A 24,773-nucleotide genomic window follows, 5' to 3' on the forward strand; every position below is an offset into this window, starting at 1 on the left:
GTTTTCTTGGCCAAAAAGTCGATCAATTCGAGTATGCGAGTTTTTCACCCGGAAATAACCCCCTAAGTGCATGGCCGGCAAAAGTCAAAGAAAGCACAAATATTTGAGTATTTCAAAGAAGCCTGTAGGTGGAATATATGGATTTTAGTTTAGTTCAAGTGGCAGATTCTGTATGTATACTTTAAGGGACATCATATGTGGATCATATGCAGTATATTTGTAATTTGATAACTACATTTGTTCAACCTCATAAACGAAGAGTTGAATCGTCTTTGAGAGAAAATGAACTTATTCATATACAGAATTAGGAAAATATGCTTTTAAAAAGTAGAAAACTAGGGAATAAGCACTGGATATTTACACAGACAGGATTTAATATTTAATCTGTTAGACAATGATGAACTCTGATAGAGATCAGAGTTTTAGAGAACTGACAGGAGATTTGCCTGCAGATCTGCCGTTCAAGTTCTGAATCACAAGCAGAGATTGCTAGGCACTTTCAAAGCACTATGCAGGCATCCAGAGACATAGGAGCCGAGCACTCCATTCACTCTGAGTGAGACTGTGTAGACAAATAGACTCAGAAGTTTAGACATACAGGCTGCACCATGTTCTGTAAAGGGTTAAAACACCAATTGTAGCCAAACACAATCTGGTTTCTCTAAATTATTTGAATAAAATAGATATGTCCTGTTTTGTTTAGGACAAGGACATTTTCTACTGACCCAGGGAAAAATACGCCACCTCTCATTTACAAAGGGGGGGGGGGGGCAAGCTGTAAAGTGAAAAAACAGGTACAGATTTAAGACTTGGGGCATATTTATCAAGGGTCGAATTTCAAATTGAAAAAACGTTGAAATTCAAATTCAGAAAGACCAACCAAAATTAAGTCGAAGGTTTTTTTGGGTCGAATAGGTCAGTTTTCGATCGAATAGATACGTATTCAGCCGAATTCGAATCGTTCGAATCTAAGGAATAGCGCATTCAATTATTTTTCAGAGTCCACCAATTGACTCCAAATAGGTTCTAGGAGGTCCCCCATAGGCTAAAACAGCAATTCAGCAGGTTTTAGATGGCGAATGGTCGAAGTCGAAGTTTTAAAGAGACAGTACATGATAAATTTCGAATTTTTTGCATATTCGAATCGAATTTGGACTATTCCCTAGTCGAAGTACACAAAAAATAGCTTGAAACACGAATTTTTAGAATTCGAAAATTCCCCTCGACCTTTGATAAATCTGCCCCTGAGTGTCATGTCCAGTCAATTGCTCTAGTGTCGGGTTCAGGTAAGATGACAGGCCTGTTTCTGCATAGGGGTCTGAAGCTGTAGCTCAATTTGCCCTACTGTTCTTCCAGACATAACATCATCTAAAAAAGCATCAAGTGAGATAATACCATGTCATTTGCTTGTGCCTCATGCTTAGCAATGCCACCCCAAGTATATAGTATTAACTGACACCATTTGGCCTAATCACTACCTGGTTGCTAGACTTAATTAAACCCTAGCTACCAGACAGTTTCTGAAATTACTAAGTGGAGAGATGCTGAACAAAAAGCTAAATAATTCAAAAAAGGGGGCAATTTAAGATTGATTGTGCCTTTTGGAGTTTTGTGCAGGAAAAAAACTCTTCAAACTTTGTTGTTTTACCCAATCTGGATTTATAAATGAAGAAAAACGTCTTTTTTTTGCTTCTGATCGGGCGCATAGAAAATTCACCCTGTCTTACATGGCATTGGGCCAGAAAATGGCATTTCTGCCCCAGCTTTTGTACATCCCTAACTGTAAAATACACAGAAGTATACCACACTGAACAGATATTATTTGTTGCAATCAATATCTTGAACACGCTCTGTCAAAAAGTGAAAACCTGAAGGCTGTGCTTGTTTTTTTGTTTTTTTTATCAGGTTTGCTAAATATATATACATTTGGAAAATACCATGTGCTTTACTGAGTTGTTATCAAGGTGACATTCTCAAAATTGATGAAAACTAGAAAGCCTAATGATCCCTTTCCTGGCTTAGAATGAAAACTTGTAAGTAAAGTTTAATTATTCTTTTATAAAGACCTCATTTCAGAGTTAGCCAACAAAGGCAAACTTGTGAAAGCAGAAGGGTTGAAATCTTGAAGCGTGGGCCAAGGAAATGATATGAGGAACTGGAGGCATTCTATAACACCTCAAATGCACTGCTTCCAACTAGACACTTGTAGATAGGATATATTAGAGGTGTGTATATAAGCAGCATGGGTTTTATTAGCTCTTATAAGTTTAAATAGCTTTGCAGCTAAAAACATATGTCTTGGAGGGAAAACATCCTCCAGAGGCCTCTGGACAAATGGAAATGCAGCAAAATGCTAGTTTCCGGTTGTATTCTCTGCAAGAACTACATGTACTACAATGGAAAATAGTACCCAATAAAAATGATTGTGTAAATCAGAAAAATGATCATAATACCAGTTGATATAGATAGTGGCAGTGCTGGTAAACCAAAGCCCAACATGAAAAGTGAATATTGCTGAAGAAATTCCTTCATGCTATGCCTCATTGTCTCCATCAGCCTTTTTTTACATTGCAAGCTCTTACATTTCTTTGTCCATACAAGTCAACACTGTTTTAACAGCTCACCATAATGCTTCTAACTCTGCAGCCACTGATACTTTCCTGAACTAGTTCCCCACACATTTTAAGTACAGTACTACCATTTTTGTTTTTAATGTTTGAGTTGTAGTGCATATTTGTTATTCACAGAGAGTAAGATGGATGCACTTATATCATCTTTTATATCATTTGTGTGACAATATGAAATAGTTGCAGTTATTGTGTGACAAGTCAATAAAGTTGCAATTTTCGCAACTTTTCTACGACTTTTTCCGTTTGTGCATTTACCGTTTGGATCTTTTAATATATTTCATAGAGGTGTACCTTCATTCACCTAAGACATTAAAAAAATATTTGACTGTAACGTTGTTTCCATGACCTTGCACGGATGCCAGTTTCTAATCACATATTGTCATTAGGACCTAACACATTTCTAAGCTTGCAAAAGTGAGAAGATGGTTATTCATGACACTTTTTTTTTAATAACCTTGATTTACCTTGAATAATATTATCTGATTATTTGATCACAAAGTATGGGTAAAGCAGGTGGATAGGGCAATTTGTCAAAGGACTGTTCTCTTTTTTTTAAGAATGCTACACCTCGGGGCACATTTACTAAGCTCGAGTGAAGGATTCGAATGAAAAAAACATCGAATTTCAAAGAATTTTTTTGGATACTTCGACCATCGAATAGGCTACTACGACCTTTGACTTCGATTCAAACGAGTCGAACTAAAAATCGTTCGACTATTCGACCATTCGATAGTCGAAGTACTGTCTCTTTAAAAAAAACTTTGTATACATACTGTTTAACCTACCGAGGTACAGTGTTAGCCTATGGGGACCTTCCCCATCACTTTTCTAACCTTTTTTTAATCGAAGAAAAATCGTTCGAACGATCAAACGATTTTTACTTCGATTGATCGATCGAAGGATTTGCGCTAAATCCTTCGAATTCGCTATTCGAATTTGAAGGATTTAAATTCGAGGGCCGAATTCGAGGGTTTATTAACCCTCAATATTCGACCCTTGATAAATGTGCCCCCTCATGATTAATATACTTACTGTATGTCATTATTCAAAAATTTAAATTATTCCCAGGAAACAAGAAACAAAGAAAATTCACTCTCATATACATTTAAATCATTGCAGTTACTACATTTTGGGTTTGAATCTTGTTGCTGAACATTAGAAAAGAGCCATCATTTTATTTAGAGCACAACATTATACAACGTAACATACCATTCTTTTGCACACATTTTACAGGCACAGACTGAAAAAATAAAAGTATCCAGTTACTGTAAGTTATAATAAAGCTAAATTGGTGTTAGGGAAACTGCTACTTTAAACACGAGGGAATTCTCGTACACCCTTTACCAAGAAAAGTGAGCACAATAAGAAGTGTTGTTAAGAACATACACAGCTTTATCTGAGAAGCTGTCAGATAGATCATCCCACTAACCATAGAGATAAAGACAAGAGGCGCCACTGGTCCAGAGAGAGTTGTTAAAGACAAAGAAATGATTATGAGATGCAGGCAGCTTAACCCCTTTAACACACACACAGCAGCAGAAGTTTTCAGTAACAGTAGGAATGTATTTTCAAGTAACTCAAAGAACTGTCATACAATTATTAAGCAAATCAAACAAGAATACAAAATCATATTGAACTAGAAGATAAAGAAGATTTATTGCATTGCATTTATATGCATTGCAGTTTAGTATATTTGATTTTAAAATGTGAATAAAGCATAATCCAAAACTACCTGCAAATTAAAAGGTAAATGTTTAAAGGAAAAAACACACTTTTGAGTTTTTGCCATGCTGTTTTATTTCTGTGGAATCCAGCGAGAAACAAATCCTCAATAGTTAAAGGGATTATGTCATGATTTTCATGGTTTACATTTTATTTCTAAATCACACTGTTTACACTGCAAATAATTCACTCTACAATATAAAATGTAATTCCTGAACCAGCAAGTGTTTTGTGTAAGTTGTAATATTGGTGTGTAGGCAGCCATCTCAGGTCATTTTGCATGGTCATGTGCTTTCAGAAAGAGCCAGCACTTTAGGATGGAACTACTTTCTGGCAGGCAGTTGTTTCTTCTACTCAATGTAACTGAATGTGTCACAGTGGGACCTGGATTTCTACTATTGAGTGTTGTTTTTAGATCTACAAGGCATATGTTATCTTGTGTTAGTGAGCTGCTATCTTGTTACCTTCCCATTGTTCTGTTGTTAGGCTGCTGTGGGGGTAAGGGAGGGAGTGATATCACTCCAACTTGCAGTACAGCAGTAAAGAGTGACTGAAGTTTATCAGAGCACAAGTCACATGACTGGGGACACCTGGGAAACTGACAATATGTCTAGCCCCAGGTCAGATTTCAAAATTAAATATAAAAAAAGCTATTTGATCTTTTGAGAAACAAATTTCTGTGCAGAATTCTGCTGGAGCAAGCACTAATAACTGATGCGTTTTGAAAAAAACATGTTTTCTCATGACAGTATCCCTTTAAGATGTAAGTTAAGGTACTGAATTAAAAGGGTCCAGAACATCATGAAGGCAGAACAACACAAGTCCTAATAATGTAAAGGGGCACACAACCACTGTTTTATGAACATGTTAATATTATAGGACTGATTTATCAATAAATAAATCATGATTTTCTGCAATTCGATAAAAAAGATCTTTAAACATTTTCAACTCCGAAAAAAGAGAAAAGTCAAATGAAAAAATGTATCAAATGAACACTGTCCAGCTTCTATTAGAAGTGTATTAGTCAATGGGAAGTGTATCTGAAGCATTCAAGCAAGTTATTATTATTATTATAATATATTATTATAACATTTGATGTTAGATTTTAAAAATACATTAAGATAGTTAACATATGGACTTCCCATTGGATGCCCCCCCTAGATTGAGGGACATTCAGAAGTCCAAACTAGGCAATGCCAACCAGCATAAGGAGAAATTGAGCCCTTCATTTATCGCCTATCGTCTATGGCAGACATTATGTACTGCATTCCACTTGGACCAAAGCACTAAACTCTTCACTTTGTACACAATGGCTATGCCCTGGGTGCAAGCGCTCAGCAAATGAGCACTAAGGGGTATGATTTTGTATCCTTGAAAAAGAGTATGGCAAAGAGTACCCAGGAAATGCAAGTAACATTAGCTTTCTTTTTATATGAAGAGGAAATAGGATATTTATATGAAACTTTTCTCCCATTGGGCTAAAACCAACCAAAACAATGACACCAACTTGAGCTTCACTAGGAATGATGAAATAGCAGGAGGTGATGCAAAAAAAGTTATCTAATATAAAAATATATAAAAATGTACATTTAGCTCACTTTTTTTCTTCTTATTTAGGTACTGAATAATTTAGGCCCACTGGAATATAAATACATTTTTTCCCAAAATTTTTATTTTAAATTATAAATATAGGTTACAATTTGGTTTTTGGTTTAACACACGGTACAATATTTAATTTAATAATGTTTTTTAATCATATGGCAACACATTTTAACTATAGCCCAAACACAGAAATGTACCTTCATTTCTAAATGAATACATTAGTCTGATATTTCCTCTTATATTAGCCACTTACAAAGTGGTGTCACTACATTTTCTAAATAATGTTTAAAAGATAGTTTGCCCTTTAAACAAACATCAATGCTTTGCAAGCAAGAGGAAAGGTTTGTATGAGGTTTATATTGTAGATTGTTTGAAAAACTGACAACATTTAGACAGCACGGAATATGATCGAAACAATTTTTTTCTTAATATAGATGACAAAGGATATACAGTTTTTAGTTACAGAAACAACCCTAAACTAGTTTCATCATAAATAACTGTGTGATAAGAATAATTGAGTTTTTGGTGGACTACATGTATTTACATGTAATTACTGTACGCTTGAAAAGCCACTTAAAAAATATTTTGAGAATTCAAATAAGTATCTAGGATTAGGAAAATATTTTGAAAAAAGTGACACAGCATGAATCCGAATTACTTGATGTGGGAATAAGGGAGAGGGACTCCTTAGGTAAGGCCTCACCTCTGGGTCCTGTAATGACAGGTCGATGATGCTGTGTGAATGCTGTTCCAAGGGAAGAGGTCTGCGAAGGAGAGGGACTGCTGAAACCAGACTTCTCTGACTTCTTTAATGTAGTAGGCGATGGCATTCCTGGCAAGAATGATTGATAAGTGCAATTTAATAATGCTAAGTCATGGAACCACAGCCTATGCATTGTGAAAGTGGGTGCAGAAGCAGGTTACTCAGTGATACTCAACCTATTGCTAATTATATGTACAGGTTTTGTTTTTTTTGTTAAAGGATTAACAAAACTAGGAAAAGGTCCCAGTTTAAGGTCCCAACACAATCAATGGGAGGGGGGTACCTCTGGCTGTTGGTTTCATTAAACAAAATATAGGTTTTATCATAAATATTTCCATAAAGGAATTGCCATTTGAAATATTAAAATAATGACTATAAACTGCAGAATGGGACCTCTAATTAATAATTAATTTGAGCATTTTGGGCTTTTTTCCTGTTTTATTCTAAAATATTAATATTATGCTGGGGAAAAAGCCAATGTATGCTTCAACGTTGTCTATATCATTGTAAATAAATATATTATTTTTGTGGTCAAAGGTTGAGTATCACAGCACAGAATATAATTTAAGGATAGTATATTGGCAATAAATGCGCTTATTGTCAGTTTTTGATGAAGATAAGATGATTTAGAAACAACAATCTATGTGTTTATTTTTATATCCTAGATATGACAATTTTGGATATGTTTACATATCTATATCTATCTATCTATCTATCTATCTATCTATCTATATATATATATATATATATATATATATATATATATATATATATATATATATATATATATATATATATTTTAAGTTTAAGGGGAAAGGTATTCTTTGCAAGTATAAGTTGACCTAAAAATGCTTGTTTAAGTACAAAGCAGATTTCATATACTAAATTTTAAAGTCAGGGAACATTTACAAGTATGTTGCCCGGCGTAGATCTAATTAATGCAGTCAGAACACAAGGGACATTACACATCTACAATGTGTTTTTAGTTTCAATGCTGGTCTATGACAGCAACAAAGAATGACAAGTTTGATGTTCCTTCAGAATACCACTTTGGGGGTGTCTACGTTGGCATTCAGTCATCTGATTACAGGTCTGGTGCTACTCTAAAATATGTTAAAACGTTTCTTATGGTGTTTAAACTTGCAAGAACCTTACCAGTCTGCCCTACATCTTATATTTTAATTGGAAAGGGCAATACCACTAATGGAATACTGTGAAATGTGAGTGTATGTATACAACCATGTGTCTGTTATAAGTAGTCTAACAGGGACTGAAAAAGGTCTCCACATTATCTGTGTCTATTAATAGAAACCATTCTACTTTTTTGATGGGACTCGTATAGCTGTTTACCATAACTTAGGCAAGGCCTTTCCAAGTTAAATGTTTTTACAGAGTTCAATCCACAGCACTACATTATGCTGTATTTCATTGGTTCTAAATGAAAAAATGCCCTGACCGTTATGCTATTTAATGTAATATTTTGCATCTTATAGTGCTGTTCCAGAGAAATGATTTGTTTGGGCCTACCTAATAAAGCTTAATTTTGAATATAATTAAGAAGTACTTGCTGAATTATTTTTATAACTGTATACATTGTCTGAAATCTGTTGTAGGACTTGGAACCTACTTCAGGACTCCATAGTTTTAACTTCTATACTTAGAAGTGTGCGTGATAAGATCATAAAAACTGACAATAAACAGAAACGCATATTTCTCAGTAGAATTATTTTGGCTATTAAGAACAGAGAGCAGAAAGGACATACAGTGTTAGTCAGCGTAAAGCAATTAGTACCATTCAGAAATCATGATGCATTTGCATGTTTTTGTAACAGTCTGGTGCCACAAGGAACTCTTATAAAGGAGGTTAGTAAGATAAGTTAAACTTTGAACATGCAAAACAAAAAAATCTGAAAACAGGGACATGGTGCATAAAAATACCACTGATGTCACAATTAATGTTTTTCTAATTGAAAATGGCTCCAAGGCTAAATGTTTACTGAACAAATCCTTTGTGAATTGATGAAGAGTTTATACATATATATATAGAAAGTTGGGGAGTAGGAATATATTGATTGTACTTAACTGGACATCAAACTACAACATTTCACCTGGTTTGAATTAATAGGAAGCCAATAAAACATGAAGAACATGTAATTAAAGTACACCCCCAGGGAATGGTGTTCATATACAGTATATATAGTTGAAGAACAGTGCTTTCATCAACTATTATTTAAGATTTAGCTATTCTTAAGCAATTTCTGCACTTGCTTTTTTATCACTCAAAACACTAAGTTGACATCAGAGTATGACATTGCTAATGTGATACATAGCACTCCCAATCATTCCAGAGCATGCACAATTCATGAAAGTAAAAAATGCAAGCGTGATCATGTCAGAGTTGTTTCAAGTTGCAGAAGTCAACATTGTTTTTGGCAGTGGCATCACACTGCCAGACCTGCACTTCGCAAACCTCCAGTGTATATTTATATAAGATATTTCTCTGTACAATTTGCTCTTATATACATGTTATGACAATAATACGATAATAGTCTTAAAATATTAAAAGCATAGCAAATATGTGAGAGAAAAAAAAACTCTTCATAATGTTTTTTAATTGAAATTTTGAATGGTTTGGAAAAATTATGTATAGCCCGGTATTTGGAGCATTTCATACAAAAAACATTTAGCAACATTGTTTCGGAGTCCTTTTTATTTATATAACTCAGCTTATAGTTCTTTTGTGATATGGCAGGATACCTCAATTTGTTAATTAAATAGAATGCGATTAAACAAATATAACAGTTTACTAGTACTATAATTTGCTTCCAAAAAACAGATACAATGACAATGTTAAAGTATTGCAACTCCATGAAAGCAGTAATATCCAAGGTATTTAAAACCGCTTTGGTGAAAAAATGCACAAAACCTTCTTCTAAAAGCTAGAACCTCCTTTGTCTTCTAACTATGCACAAATCCTTTAAACACAAGTCACATCTAGCATTCTGTATCATTTTAGAACAAACTAAAACAGTACCATTCTATCATTTATGGCAAGCAATTACTTTTTTACACCACTTAAATTGTAAGCTCTTTGAGTAAGACATCTTTTTCCTCCTGTCACTTGGGGGGGGGGTTATTTATCAAAGATTGGAGCCTTGTGACGTTTCTTTATACTTTGAATGAACTCGCAACTTGAACATTTTCCAATTTTAGAAAAAAACTTAAATGGAAAAAACTTGAATCAGTGAATTTGGGGTGAACAACCCAAAAACATCGAATCAATCGAGTTTTCAGCAGGAAAAAAACTTAAATCGCTCAAATTGATTGAGCGAACCCCACCAAAAAAACCTTGAACATCATTTAAAAATCTATCTAAGCTATTAAAATCTTTAAATGGTTCATGGGACCTCTGTCATGGACTTCTACATGACCTTGCTAGTTTTAGCTGAAATATTTTTGGAATCGAGCTATTTCCAGCTTTAGTATATAATAAATCTCGAAAAATGCAAGTTTAAAAAAAATAAATAAAAACCACTGAAAAATTTGAGTTGTTTTTTAAACCCAGAAAAAAATATTGTTTTTTTTTAACCTGAAAATTCAAGTTTTTGACTGAAAACTAACCTCGAAAATTCGAATTTCGAAATTATGAAGCAGAAAATGAGGTTGGCCATGCAATAACTTGTGTGTGATAGTCATAGTCACCCCTACTATAATTAGAATAAAATAAACAAACCTTAAACATAGTATTTGGTCCACATCATCCAAGGTAGTGAAATGTCACGGTGGGCCGCAAACGTTAGTCTGCAACCTTCATTAAAACAATTTGTAATCTTTTAAGTCCTGAGAGTGTGGCTCTTTTTTGGATGAATTATTGATTCTGCACCCAGGCAAAAACAACTTTATTTTTCGAGTGTGCCAGCATCTTGGTAGATTATATAGTGAATAAAGTACCCCCTATTGTAAAATATAAGGATATTACAAGTTACCGAAGTTTCATGACCATATAAAAACACAAGACCGAAGGCCGAGTGTTTTTATACAGGTTATGGGACTCCAAGGTAACTTCTAATATCCTTATATTTTACAAGAGGGGGTACTTTATTTATTATAATACACAAATTTCAGTGAGTCATGTGACAGAAATGACATCAGAACTCACTGTTTATAACTGATGACATCAGAACTCACCGTTTATAAGGATATAATTTAATACAAGATATTCATTGCTTTTGTGTATTATATATATATATATATATATATTCACTGTCCCAAGGTGCACACCGTTTCCAATGTTGAAAACCTGGGTGCCTGCCAATATATAATAAAGTCAAATGTAGCAGATAGCGGCACTCACAGGATTTGCGACAAATTCCAGATTGAAAAAATCTTTATTGAAGCTCAACGTTTCGATCCCCCACAGGGATCTTCGTCAGGAGGGAAAAATGTTTGTTTGTTTTTCCCTCCTGACGAAGATCTGGAATTTGTCGCAAATCCTGTGAGTGCCGCTATCTGCTACATTTGACTATATATATATATATATATATATATATATATATATATATATATATATATATATATATATATATATATATATATATGTATATATATATATATATGTATATATATATATATATGTATATATATATATATATATATATATATATATTATATATATATATATATATATATATATATATATATATATAAGTATGTTTCTATTTTGTCTAAGGAGATAATGAACAGAAATTGTCTTTAATCTTTAATATTACTTTTATTCATGATGACTAGATAGAAACTCTAAGTTAACATTTACAGATAATAGGACATAACACTGATCTGACCACACTATGTCCACTTAAACACATCCTAAACGATGCTCACAATAAAGTAAGCCCAACCCTTCCGGGGTCCATGATTCAAAACGGTCCTTCCTACACAAGAATAGAATTGATTGACCTATTGGTACGTGTATCCATCTTTATGCAAAAAAAATACATAATTTGTTTTCATAATAGATGCATTTTAATGAACACATTGTCTCCACATTGCTTTATTTTTATCTTAATGACAAAAGGGTGGGGGTACACCAGTATTCCAATTTTATTTACAATACCAATAAAAGGATACAAAAAATAATGCTAGAGCTTGCCCAAGTTTTTGGCTAACTTTATGTAAGTTCTCCATATCTCCTGAAAATATATTTTGGTTTCCCATGGGGTTCTTAAGTGAGTTTGATATTATTTATGATTTTTGGTAGACAAACATGGCGCATCTAGTGAAAAACTAGGGTTTCCTTGGGGTAATATATAATATGGAGTATTTGGTTGGACATGTCTACACAAAATACCATATTACATCTAAACTGTAAATAGGAATTATTTAATAAGGGAAAATACGTTTTTTGGGGCTTTCCCTATTGACTTATACAGGACCTCGAGAGCTTTTAGATGCCGGGGTTTCGGATTCTGAGTTTTTAGACCATCAGACTTTAATAATTCTCAAAAGATTGTTTTTTTCTCCGAAAACTACGAATTATTTGAGGTTCGGATATTCAGAGCTTGATAAATAAGCTCCTTAATCTCTTGTAATTGAGATGAACCCAACTGTTTCTGCTTTATTCTAACAATAATGCTGATTTTACAAATTTTTAAATTTCCTTTGTTTTACAGTCAAACAAAGTCTTCGTATTAGAAAAAAAGTTCAACGGTGCTTACAAAAGCTTCTATCTTAAAAAAACTCACAATATTATATGGGATGTATTTGATCAGATTAGAGGAAGAAATTTAGCATACTTTTCTCTCCTCCAGCTACAGTGTATGTCAAAGAGCCTTCTGGATTCCGATGTAATGAATGAAGAATCGGGCATGACAGTAAGCAGACAATGTACATAGCTTTAGCAAGTAGCAGACCAATATTGCTATTAGAACATCATTTAGTTAAAAATATATTTGCCTTGAAAATGTCAAGGTATGAAAAGAGATTTAAAGGAATTGTTCAGTGTAAAAATAAAAACTGGGTAAATAGATAGGCTGTGAAAAATAAAAAATGTTTCTAATATAGTTAGTTAGCCAAAAATGCAATGTATAAAGGCTGGAGTGATTTGATGTGTAACAAGTCAGTCAGAACTCTACTTCCTACTTTTCAGCTCTCTTGGTTTACACTGACTGGTTACCCTGGTTACCAGGCAGTAACCAATCAGAGACTTGAGAGGGGCCACATGGGTCATATCTGTTGCTTTTGAATCTGAGCTGAATGCTGAGGATCAATTACAAACTCACTGAACAGAAATGTACCATGTGGCCCCCCTTCAAGTCGCTGACTAGCTCAGAGTTATACAGCTGAAAAGCAGGAAGTTGGATTCTGGCTGTTTTATTAGACATCCAGTCACTCCAGCCTTTATATATTACATTTTTGGCTAACTAACTATATTAGAAACATTTTTTATTTTGCACAGCCTATCTATTTACACAGTTTTTATTTTCACACTGAACTATTCCTTTAAGTTTTCCCTCTGCATTTACAATTTTTTTATTTTATTACCTGTCTACATCATGGTAAAATATAAAAAAAGTTAATTTTTTCCACACACCATAGCTCATGTCTACATGACTAGAAACATCACGATAAATAAATTTAGGCTTGATAAATCATGATCGTTCTTAAAAATGAAACATGATCTGCTTTCAAGTACAAAAATAGTTCACTGGGATCATGAAGATGTAAGGTATCAGAGAAAGGCTGAATCATAACCACTGCAAATGTTTTATTATAGGCCGGTATGGTTCACACTTAAATTTGAGATAAGCTATGTGCAATTTATATTCAATATTTCCTAAATATATGCTAATAAAGACGGAAACACATTAACACATGTATGTGAAAAATCTATGATTAGCTCTACAATAAAACTGATAGCCCTGTGCTGGGTCAAAGCATGACTTTAGTTCTGGGCAAGTGAAAATCATATCTAATATTTTAGAGCTTGCTAATCCATGTGGTCACAAAATTACATTAGTGTCAACTCACAAAATACACATTTTTTATTTAAGAGACATACTGTAAAACCTGTTGTGACTGTTCAATGCTATAGATACGCATAAGTGAGGCTATTTAACTTTAACGTACATGGCAAAAGACTAAAATGAATTTGGAGATGAAAACTAAAGGAAGACGTTATGAACAGAGGCAGAAGAATGTAATACACACATAATAAATGGATACATTTTCAAGACAACTTGAACTGTGAAATGAAGTAATGAACACTAGAAAAGGTCCTGTCAGCTGAAATCACTGATCAGCAAAGTCAGCAATTTCTCCCTAAACCTTATTATGGCAAAGCTTTTGAAACCTCATCTTTGCACTTTCTTCCTCTCAAAAAAATAAACTGATTTGACCTCAGCTTGTTGCTTAATGCATGTTGCCTGTCATTGCCAGACTTAACCACCATTTCTTTCCTTGAAAGTCCTTTTATCCATAGAAAAGAAGAGGGATAATATAGCTGAACATCTGTTAAAGATAACCACATTCACAGTTCACCTTCACTAAGATTTTAGTAAAAGTTTATTTCTAATTACAAAATCTATAGCAGTTCTGCTGCAAGTTGAACAAAGATCTAGGTTTATACCTTAGCTGTATGGTCTTGATATAAAACTAAAATTGTTTCATCTACATCCAGACAAGGACCGAACAACCTATTCTATTTAAATGGGACAGTCATGAACAGGGGTTGAAAGTGGGTTGTATTTAGGTGAAATTTGGATGGGTATGGGTGTAACTGGCCGTGACTCAGGAGGTAGGGGATGTAACTTCAAATGTCCTGAAATTTTTTGTTATTTATCCTCTGGTATGCTTAGAGGTTTTGCAGTATTCATTTGTCACTAGATAGGAAAAGGCTTGAATACACTGCTTTATGTTCACTTTAAATTGGGCACGAGTTGTAGCTTCCTTGGAGTGATAAATTAGGGGGGTGACAAATCTGCCTGTGTGTCATTATCCTTAATGGAAGCCATTTACTGCAAAACAGATCTCTTGCATAATGAAAGAAAATGTAATTTCCAACATATTTTCATTGAAATTCAATGTTTTAAATGCTATTTGTAAATGTAATGGCAGGTGAAAGCAGTGCTTTTTTATTCCTTTCTGTTCTCTGTGTCTGAGTCAAAGTTAACAGAAGTCAGTTCTCCTGTAGGTCTTTTAACAAGCTTTTATTGGCTGACTTGCAATATTGTTTCAGGAGTCAGAGCCATGTTAACAGCCAGGCAGATAGTGCTTTCAATAGCAAACCATTGCAAATTTGTAATTAATGTGTATGGTAAAGCTTCTTAGAATTCCATCTGTGTGTACAATATGTATATGACTATGTTCTATATAGAATAAAAGTTTTTTTTATCACCTTACAGTGTTTCACAAATCCTTATAATTTATTTGGCTGCAATAAGCTTTAGTAAATCATGTTTCCAAAATTGAATAGCAAAATATGGATTTCTATAAAGAATGACATTATACTGCTCAGTCCTGTAAATCATTTGTTTTGCCTACAGAATGCATTTTAATCAATCAGCCCCAAGAGACCTATTGACAGGACCATGGTTGTCTCACAGCACACATTACTAGGTAAAGTGCCTTGACAAAATGTCTCTTACAATAATGATATCATATATCAGAAAATACTTTCTGTGTTAAGTTGTGCTTCATGACTGTTACAACATTCAGAGGGACAGTGTATGTCTTAGTGCATTATAGATTTATCTGGCCCGGATTAGCAAAGAGGTTCTGCTTAATGTCACTCCAGCTGACAGCTCTGTGACAGCACATTCAGGCTTACCAGCTTAATTAGTGAAAACCCTACTGTTTACTTAACTCTCCCCATATCGTGTAAAATATTTTTAATGGGATATCTTATCTTGTGGTATGACTAACGTTCTGCATAATTTCCTAAGACTGGGTTATGCAAACAAAAGTTGAAGGTCTTACTTTTGTTCAGTCTCTCCAACTGTTTCAGAAAACTGAATGGGTTTTTAGAAGAGAGAGCAGCTAGAAAATGAAAAAGCATTGCTACTCGAGTCAGTTAAATAAGTATTCTTTGGGTTCTATTGAAAAACATATTAATGTGATGCTTATAAATAGATTATAAATAGATTATAAGGAGGAGGGAAGATAAAATAATTTGCGCACGGGATAGAAGATTCATCTTAAGAAATAGAAAGAGATAGGGGAGCATTTTATAGCATAAACAGAGGGGCAAATGTAGTGATTATATGACTTAATAGCTATTTGGGTCACTACACTGTATGCATCAGCCACTAAAGCAGCTTTTATGGGATTTTGGTCTACATTTAATTTCCTTAGGAAAAATTTTCTCAAAATTAAAATGAACTGATAGAAACACAGCAGAGTTTTCATGAGAAGAAATAAAATCTGACACTTTGGCCAGATTCAATTTAGTGAGAAAAAGGTTAATCGCATGAAAAGTCATGGATGAGATTCAACTTGAGAGGCAATTCAAATCACTAAAACGTATCTCATTTCACATGAAAACTCAGTTGAAATCTATGGGGAAAACTGGAACTGAATCAGTAGTTTTTTCTCCTTGAATTGAATGTTGTCTATGGGTTTTCACATGATATACGCACTGAATTGAATCTGGCCCTTTGTGTGATATTTTGTGTAATAATAATATCTGCACCTCCGAGTTTAATTTTAAAGAGTATTAGATGTTGGAGTTAGATTAATTGAGTTTTCCTATAGGTCTCAGAATCACATACAATATGCATACATGGTTTACTGTCTCAGCAGTGACTGAATGAGTGCAGCAATAGGTAGAAAAAAACAAGTCACTTCTCTCCTGCTCTTTTCAAATATAATTATTAGTTTGCCTTATGTGTGCTCAGTTTCCAGTGTGATAAGAGCAGATTGTATTGTGTATTGAAACACTTAGCACATAAAGAATAAGTAAAACTTTTATAAAACTGAATGTAAACTTGCACAGGATGCTATTCTATGTATTTTTATCATTTATCATTTATTATTCCTTTTTCAGAGTTATTAAAGTTTTTATTAACTGCCAATATCATTAATTTTGTAGCAATTCGCCACCTGCTGGTCAGTCCTGTAACTCTTCAGTAAAGACTCAAAAAGAGAAACTGTATGCTTTCAAAAGGAAAACAGAGAATATTCTGATGTTGTTCTGCTTAGGAGAGAGATCAGACGCCTCAGGTGCCCTTTCCCATCTCCTTCCTGAGCAAAGCAACATTAGAAGACTTTTCTGTTTCCTTCTGAAGGCATATGTCTTTTGATTGCAGAGCAACAGCACTGACCAGCAGGTGGTGCAGTTGTTACAAAATTCATAACATTGGCAATTATTAAAAACTTGAATAGCTCTGAAACAGAAAAAAAACTAAATAGTAAATTGCAAAAGTGCTTAGAAAGGCATCCTGGGCAATTTTACATTTTACATCTAATAATGATGTCAAATGATGTTAAATTTTATAGTATATAATCTATAGAACTACAGAACAATTTAGTGGCAGTGCATCACACTGTAGAGAAAAATATACATACTGTATAAAGTGACAACATATTGGAAATTCCTATGGAGATGGATGGGTAATATGGGCCAATGTGCCCCTAATAATTAGTCAGGCTGATGCATTTAAAGGGTGGTGGTGCACATCCTAGAGCTCTCTGACCGGAGCAGAATGCCCTCTTTAACCTCTGTCCCGTGTGAGAAAAGGGCATGAGATATTCTCTGATGTATGCTTCTGAGAGTAGAGAAAATGCTCTGGGGGAGCCTTGGCAACAGCTGTCTTAAATTATAACAAATAAAAAAACAAACAAATACAAAAAGTATTGTAGAAGTGATACCTATATTGGCTAACAATAAAAAATACATTGCAATCTTTCGGAGCACCAAGGCCCCTTTGTCAGGCAAAATGCTTGCAATGTATTTTTATTGTTATCCAATACTTTTTGTATTTGTTTTTTTTTTTATTTGTTATTTTTGCTACTGGCTACCACGGTACCACCGTTTTTGTTTTGTGCCTGACTGAAATTAGAAATTCAGTCCTTCTAGTGCAAAGCCAAGGAGTGCAACTGCACTCTGCACCAGCAATACAATCTCACACTGTCATGTCGGATGGAAAATTTTACATGTAGTTTACACATCCGATTTTTGTATCAGTCCCATGGTATTTTAACCCACATGACATCAGACTTGTAGGATGCGTTTTGTCGATCCGACACCATCCTACAAAAGCGCTCGTGTAGTTTAGGCCTTTGATTCGAATGCGATTCGAGTTTTCGGGTCGATATAATTCATCCGAGTTTTAAAAATTTTTTTAAATAAATTTCAATTGGTCGAATTTATGGGAGTTTAGGAGAGTTTTTAAAAACGCACATGAATTAGAAAGTGTAATTTAAAATGTTGGTGTTAGGTAAAGAAAGGGCAATATTATTATCCTTTTATTTATAGCATTGACATATATCAGTGATATTTACATCATTCACATCAATCCCTGCCACAGTGGAGCATACAATCTAAGGTCCCAATCACATTAAATAACATCCTATATGGTTTGGAGTATATGAGGAAACTTGATTACTCAGAGGAAGCCTGTGCAGTCATATGGAAAACATACAAATTCCAACTGGAATATACAGAGAACCCCAAAGTAATGCTTACCACACGCAAAGCTGGCATAAAAGTCCATATTAATATTAAAACATATTAAAAAATATTTTAAAAAAATTCCCAGTGGATATTACATAACAGAAATGTTTCCTTGATTTAAAGAATATAAGGATACCCCTACCCATTATTAGCAACTGTGAAATGTACTGATATAAGAAGGCATGGTTTCATGTTCAGGTGGGACTAGAGTCTTACCCTCAACTTTTATGCTGATAACCAAGGATATTGTTTGCAGACAGGTTGAGACATTTGTTCCCAGGACTTTGAAACAAATGCCTTTTTCATGAACAGTTTCCATCTGGTTTTCTTTTGTACAAGGTGCTTGAAAATAAGTGCTTTGTTTGCTTTCCTGTAGGGCTGCAAGCTGTTGCTGTGGCCATGTATCTGGAGACTTGGTGGTACATGAGAAAGGGCTGTTCAGAAGGTAAACCTCAACAGGTATATTCAAACCTTTTCTTCCTTCATTCTATACACCCTCCTAATTTACACCAACCTTTTCAGAAATCCAGAGCAACTTTGCTTTCTGTTTATTTATCCAGGTGCAGCATGTGTTTTGGTGAGGTCATGTTAATATTCAATTACACAGCTGGCTTTGCTTGAACATTTCAGGACATGGCCCCTCCCTGACATTTTACTTCTGTAAATACTTTTAGCCTTGTATGCCCATTCTTCAGCTTATCCCTTCACTGACACACAGACTCTCGGTTTCATGAAGAGTTATGGATGCATGACAAAGATTAATGTTGAACGCAAAATCTACTTGCTCAACATTACATTTATGCCCTGACTTTAAATCTGACAAGCAAGCACCTTGCATTTAAAACAGACTACATTTTTGTGAGACTTATTTGTTTAACATTTATACACATTTATTGGCTTGCTGTAAGTCCATCAAATACTTGACCAGAAAAAAAATCATTTGCAGACAAGAAAATGTAATAATGCACAGCTTTTCAAATGGAAGGTCTTGACAGTAACAGCTTTTTATAAGAGTAAATATAAACTTTGGTGGCATATTTCAGAAGAAAATGCCATACACTCCTATGAAGCTTTTCATTCATCCAGGTCTTGATACACGGTATTTAGTAGTGGTGAGTCAAAAATAACTTGCTGAATAAACTTGAAAAGGTTGAGAATGAGCTGTGAAATGTTCTAGATTACTCAGCTAGTCCAAACAGTACTACTTAATACTAAAAATACCATAAAGAACCATGGTTCATTTGAAAGTAGCATAAAGAAATTGGAATATGGTAAAAAAAAAAACTCAGGGACACTGATTCAGATTCAATTCAGTGTCAAACTCTCCATTTGAATTAAGAGAGTGGTAATTTACTAAAGACCATAGGAAAAAGTGCAGAACATTAAGGGGTGCAAGACCACTTCTTTGACAGCGATATCGGGCCCAATGATCAGATCATAATGCATCTGATACGGGCAGTCGGATTACGGGACCGCAGATATGCACAGATGCGGCCGCAATCCGACGGGATTTTTTAACCTGCCGATCGAGATCTGGCTGATTTACGGCCAGATATCGATCAGGGAAGCCTGTCAGATGGCCCCACACACGGGCCAATAAGCTGCCAACTCAGTCTGTCGGCAGCTTTTATTGGGCCATGTATGGGGGCCTTAAGCCTCGTGCTGGATAAGGTGCAGAGATAGAGTCCTATTTAGCAAAATTTTTTTTGTGAATTTAAGAGTTCTTTTAATTAGATTATTTTTGAAATTTTATCAAACTTGAATGTCTGGTTATTTATTTAAAACTTAAAATCTTAAAAACGTTATTAAATAAAACCATGAAGAAAAACTATAATGCATTTAATTCATATCCTCATCAATTTATATGGGTATACAAACCCAAAAACCTGAATTGAATTGCTTACATTTTGCCTTGGATATCTCCCATTGGGGGGAATGTAATATTGGTCGCTAATGCAACACTTGTTACCTATTCGTTTGCAGCTCTGTACAGGGCTGTAATGAATAAGTTATTGAGTAGAAAGCCATAACTGTAGGCCAGTGTGATGTTAAAATATTAATTAGAAAGCAATGCTGAATACTGAAATATTAGAAACACAATTAACTTCATGTTGATTGTTTTATACTGTTTGCCTTTATAACTGGATGTAAACCACCCAAAGTCCTCAAATGCAATATAATACATACAATGGTGTCAGTATTAAGAAGCACAAATAATGATACCTACAAACATTAATTTTAGCTTGAATGTTGTATTCTTTGTTCATGACCCTTACACATTAACTCAGAAAGCACACCCACTTGAGGCGAAGTTGTAAATACTATAAAATAAAATGCCTTGCAAAGATGGAGAAATTTAGTCTACCACTTTAAAATCACTAAAGTGCACAATATAAAACAGCTTGCAAACTAATGCTATTTACTGGGACGCTCACTGGTTTCCCTCAAGATCATTTTTGATATGTTTTATCATAAAGCAGTATTTGCATGGTACTGAAAGAAACGTGTCAAAACAGCTTAATGTTGTACGTCAACTTAGAAGAAACCGCAGGAGCAACCAAAAACAAATCTATATGGAAATAATGGTTGAATACTGACTTAAAAAACTCAGCCAAAATAATACATGACAAAAGCTAAATATAAAGAGATTTTCTTTTTGCTTTTTTGAGAAAAGGTTTTGATTAACAACCATTTGTGTTGCTTACCTGACATTTTTCTTATCCTCTTATGTGCCTCTTCCAGGTGCAAAAAGATCAGCATGGGGGGGGGCGCCGAAACAAAATAATTATGAGGCTTATACCAAAGATGGTATTTAAAGTGGAATACAAGAGAATTGGTATTCATGCATTGTGTCATTATTTAGAGGCCCATTTATCAAAGGTCAAATGTCAAATTTTTTAACTCTAATATACTCACTATTCGACCAGAAAATTCGAATTGTATTCGATTCATATTCAATTCATATTTAATTTCTATGAATCTAATTTTTCTCCCCAAAAAAAATTTGAATGTCAGGAAGGCTATTAACATCTCCAAATGGCTCATCTGACCTCTGTCATTGATTTGTAAATGAATTCAGCCAGTTTTAGGTTGGTGAATATAAGATTTTTGACGGTTTCCAGTCAAGGTGTGATAAATTTTACATTCAAATTTACAATTTAAAAGAGGGATTAAAATTCAAATGTGTGAATTTTGACACTCGAATTGAATTCAACCCCTGATAAATCTGCCCCTATTTGTATACAGGCCTAGGTGCTTGGTTTGTAAAGACCAGTTAACTGTAATTAATCATTTATTTTTCACACATGCTATTGCCATTCAGTAGGTGATATATACAGGGGACCCAAAAGTGTCATCCAAAATAAAATAGACCCAACAGACACAATTCATTAAAATTCAACATCTTCTATTTAAAAAAGGTAGAAAAGAGGCAGATAAATTGAAACTCTGGTAAAGAAAATAATGTTATAAACTAGAATCTTAAGTAAAAGGAAACTCTGATGTACTATTTACAAATGCATAAAATAAAATGCCCTTTTTAAAAGACACTTAGTGGAACCTGCCTTTCCCATCTTGGGCGTTAGAGCACATTGGTGGTCTCCCTTTAATATATAGTATTTTTTTAAAAAAAATAATGGAAAACATCAGGAAACTTGGCATCTTATGTCCATAAGTAGTTAAACTTGAACTTGGGTCATCGATAACAAGGTCCCTATTAATTATAACAGTTGAACTTCTTTCCTGCGTTTTCGCTGCAGATGGAGTGGAGCCGATCCACTCTTCCGTGTCTCTGCACTCACTCAAATTGTAAAAATCTGCCTCATATGGAAGCTGTAATGTTATTAATGATATTATAAATTGGCATGTACAGTGAAACCGCAATGTTCCTCATTTTACGTAGTTTTTTTGTGATCATAACAATATATATATTTTTACATTTTACATTTTCCTTGATTTTACACCATTTGCCTGGTCCCCTGAAAAACATAAAATGAGGTTTCTACTGTATATGTAATTATATTTACAGGCTCATAAATGTGCCATGGTCAAACATCTTGGTGGTGACCTAAAATATTATTATATTAAATCCTGTTTATGGTGGAGATTATCTTGGAGATTATTCTGGAATGCTGTGTCTTTGCATAACACTCCAGGAATATGAAGAAAATTCAATATTACGCATTCCATCTACTCTATACTGAGTAAGAAAACATTTCCATAATATAATGCATTTGCAAACCCCATTTGTCTGGTATAAATTAAAATTCATTAAGCCCAAAAGATTTTAAAAACTCTTAAAAGTGCTAGCCAACCATTTTGCTCTAACTCCCAGAACACAAAAACACAGCAACTGCCAAATCAGCACACTGAAAATTAATGTTTTTTTATTTAAAGTTAAAAACTGCAAAAATCTGCATCAAACAAGTAATGTATTTAAAAATGAGGAAAATGAAGTGCAGATCATTACCTGGCTCCACATCATGCCATCCACTTGACTGGCTTCCACTTCCCGGGGAACGTCCTTGGCTTGAATAATATGGCTCTTCACCAGGACTGTCCATCTCGTCCTCTACAGATTTGAGGCGCTTTGTGGAACTTTTCATAAAAAAAGAAAAAAAATGCAAAGAATATCTGAAATGGTCGTTAAAATCAACATTATATTGTACATTGTAACAATGTAACAGTGGACAAGCTCCAATTTATTTATTTATTGTATTGCTCTCTGTACTAGATCCCATTATTTTTTAAATAAATAGTCTCAGCAAATAAATGTATGATATATGAAGTCTACATATTACAGGGAACATAACCAGATATAGATACATTAATTATGCAATGAATATATTTCATTACCTAGTAGAGGACGTGCTGGGCAGTGACCTCCTCATTGCTCCTGGGCTCATGCTGTAGTATGACGAACTATCCAATTCAGAAATGGAGAAATTGGGACCTGTTCCTGCTGCAATAGGTGCTAGACAAGAAAAGTGATCTTGTGAGAACTTCTGGTATACCAATAATTTTATTTATACTTAACGATAACAGATAATGCTTGGAAAAAAAGTTAATTTAATTTCAAAATTAGAGACATTTATATAAATGGTTTTGCATAGCTTACTGTATATAGATATATGAGGTTTAAGTAGTAAACTTGGCATATTGTTGGTAAACAAGTTAATTGTTTTTATTAATTCTCATGACCACATCCTTATCAAGTCAAGTCAAGTTCTGGTGTTAACAACTCCAAAAATTGCTCATGCCACAGGCAGAGGAAAAGAGCACATACTTCCAAGTGAAATCATAACCTGTTCTGACATAGATTATAGGTCACATTAAACGTCACTTGTTTTTAATACCCATTGAGGGTGGAGGCAATACCTCCAAACAGATTAAGAAGTCTTTTGGGAACAAGAAGTATGTTGCAAGTATATAACTTTTTCACAACTGTTTTACAGATACAACATAATGTCATGGGCTGTTTTCTTTTTACTCTGTTAGCTTTGTTAGTTGTACTTTTGTTTCCAGAATAAGGTAGAGATCAAACATTTATGTATTTCTCAGAAAAATATATTTTCACAAAAATCTGTTAAAATCCATCATATTGGTGTATACACACACACTCACTGTTAAATAGAAGCATTATAACAGCTGATTTATATTAGGAAACATGATGGGTTAATCATAAGACTAGTGAGGATATTACAATTTGTGACATGTCTTCCTGTTCTGGAATATGGTTTCACACTGAAAGAATTTTAGAATATCATTTGTGTAGCATTATCTGGCATTTTTATTATATTATTTTATTGTTTTGCCATCAGTTTCCTTACAGTGCATATAGAAGGTTGTAAAACTGACGACTTTCCATGGATAAAGAAAGCAGTGCTCTTATTTGTATAAAATGTAAAAGGCATTGAAATGCCATAACTCAGACACCCTGAAGGTAGAAGGCTGCAGCAGTTAGAGTTTTAGCTTTTTTCCTATTAATAACATAGGAGCAATTATGGATAAGAAAAATCACCACAGTGCAGTGCGAATTGAGTGAAAATCAATAAACTGGTCCTCCACAGCAGAGCCACACTGACCAGTTTCCATATGGACATCCTATATCCAGTACTGAAAATAACATGCGCTATTAACTGTGCCCCATTTATCACTAATTTGCATCTCTACTGGTAAAAATTGTACAAGCTCATGTTTTGCAGGTTGGGTAGATATTGTGTAATAATAGTGATAATCCTAAAACAACAATATATAATATAAATATAACCCAGGGAACAGCTGAAAATCCCTCTATGTACAGTAACAAAAAGCAGAATCAAGTACATTGAAACTAGCATACATAATCAGGGCCGGATTTACATAGTGGGCATCCCTAGGCCCACTGCCA

The 24,773-nt window shown here is 34.1% G+C and overlaps 1 protein-coding gene across 7 annotated transcripts in view; it reads right to left on the reverse strand.

Annotated features, from left to right (window-relative positions):
* Nucleotides 1-24,773, reverse strand: part of LOC108714237 (nuclear factor 1 A-type) — a 229,730-nt gene that overhangs the window by 54,293 nt on the left and 150,664 nt on the right. For 3 of the 7 annotated variants that reach the window (XM_041590407.1, XM_041590404.1, XM_041590405.1), the window contains exons 5-8: nt 23,240-23,357; nt 22,854-22,981; nt 21,091-21,120; nt 6,658-6,786 (exon numbers count right to left, since the gene is read on the reverse strand). In XM_041590407.1, coding sequence (XP_041446341.1) covers nt 6,658-6,786; nt 21,091-21,120; nt 22,854-22,981; nt 23,240-23,357 — 405 coding nt within the window. The remainder of the gene's footprint in view (nt 1-6,657; nt 6,787-21,090; nt 21,121-22,853; nt 22,982-23,239; nt 23,358-24,773) is intronic. The other 4 variants (XM_018258266.2, XM_041590406.1, XM_018258267.2 and 1 more) reach the window with 2 other exon arrangements.

The sequence above is a fragment of the Xenopus laevis genome, chromosome 4L, assembly GCF_017654675.1.
Source record: "Xenopus laevis strain J_2021 chromosome 4L, Xenopus_laevis_v10.1, whole genome shotgun sequence".
NCBI classification, from domain to species: domain Eukaryota; kingdom Metazoa; phylum Chordata; class Amphibia; order Anura; family Pipidae; genus Xenopus; species Xenopus laevis.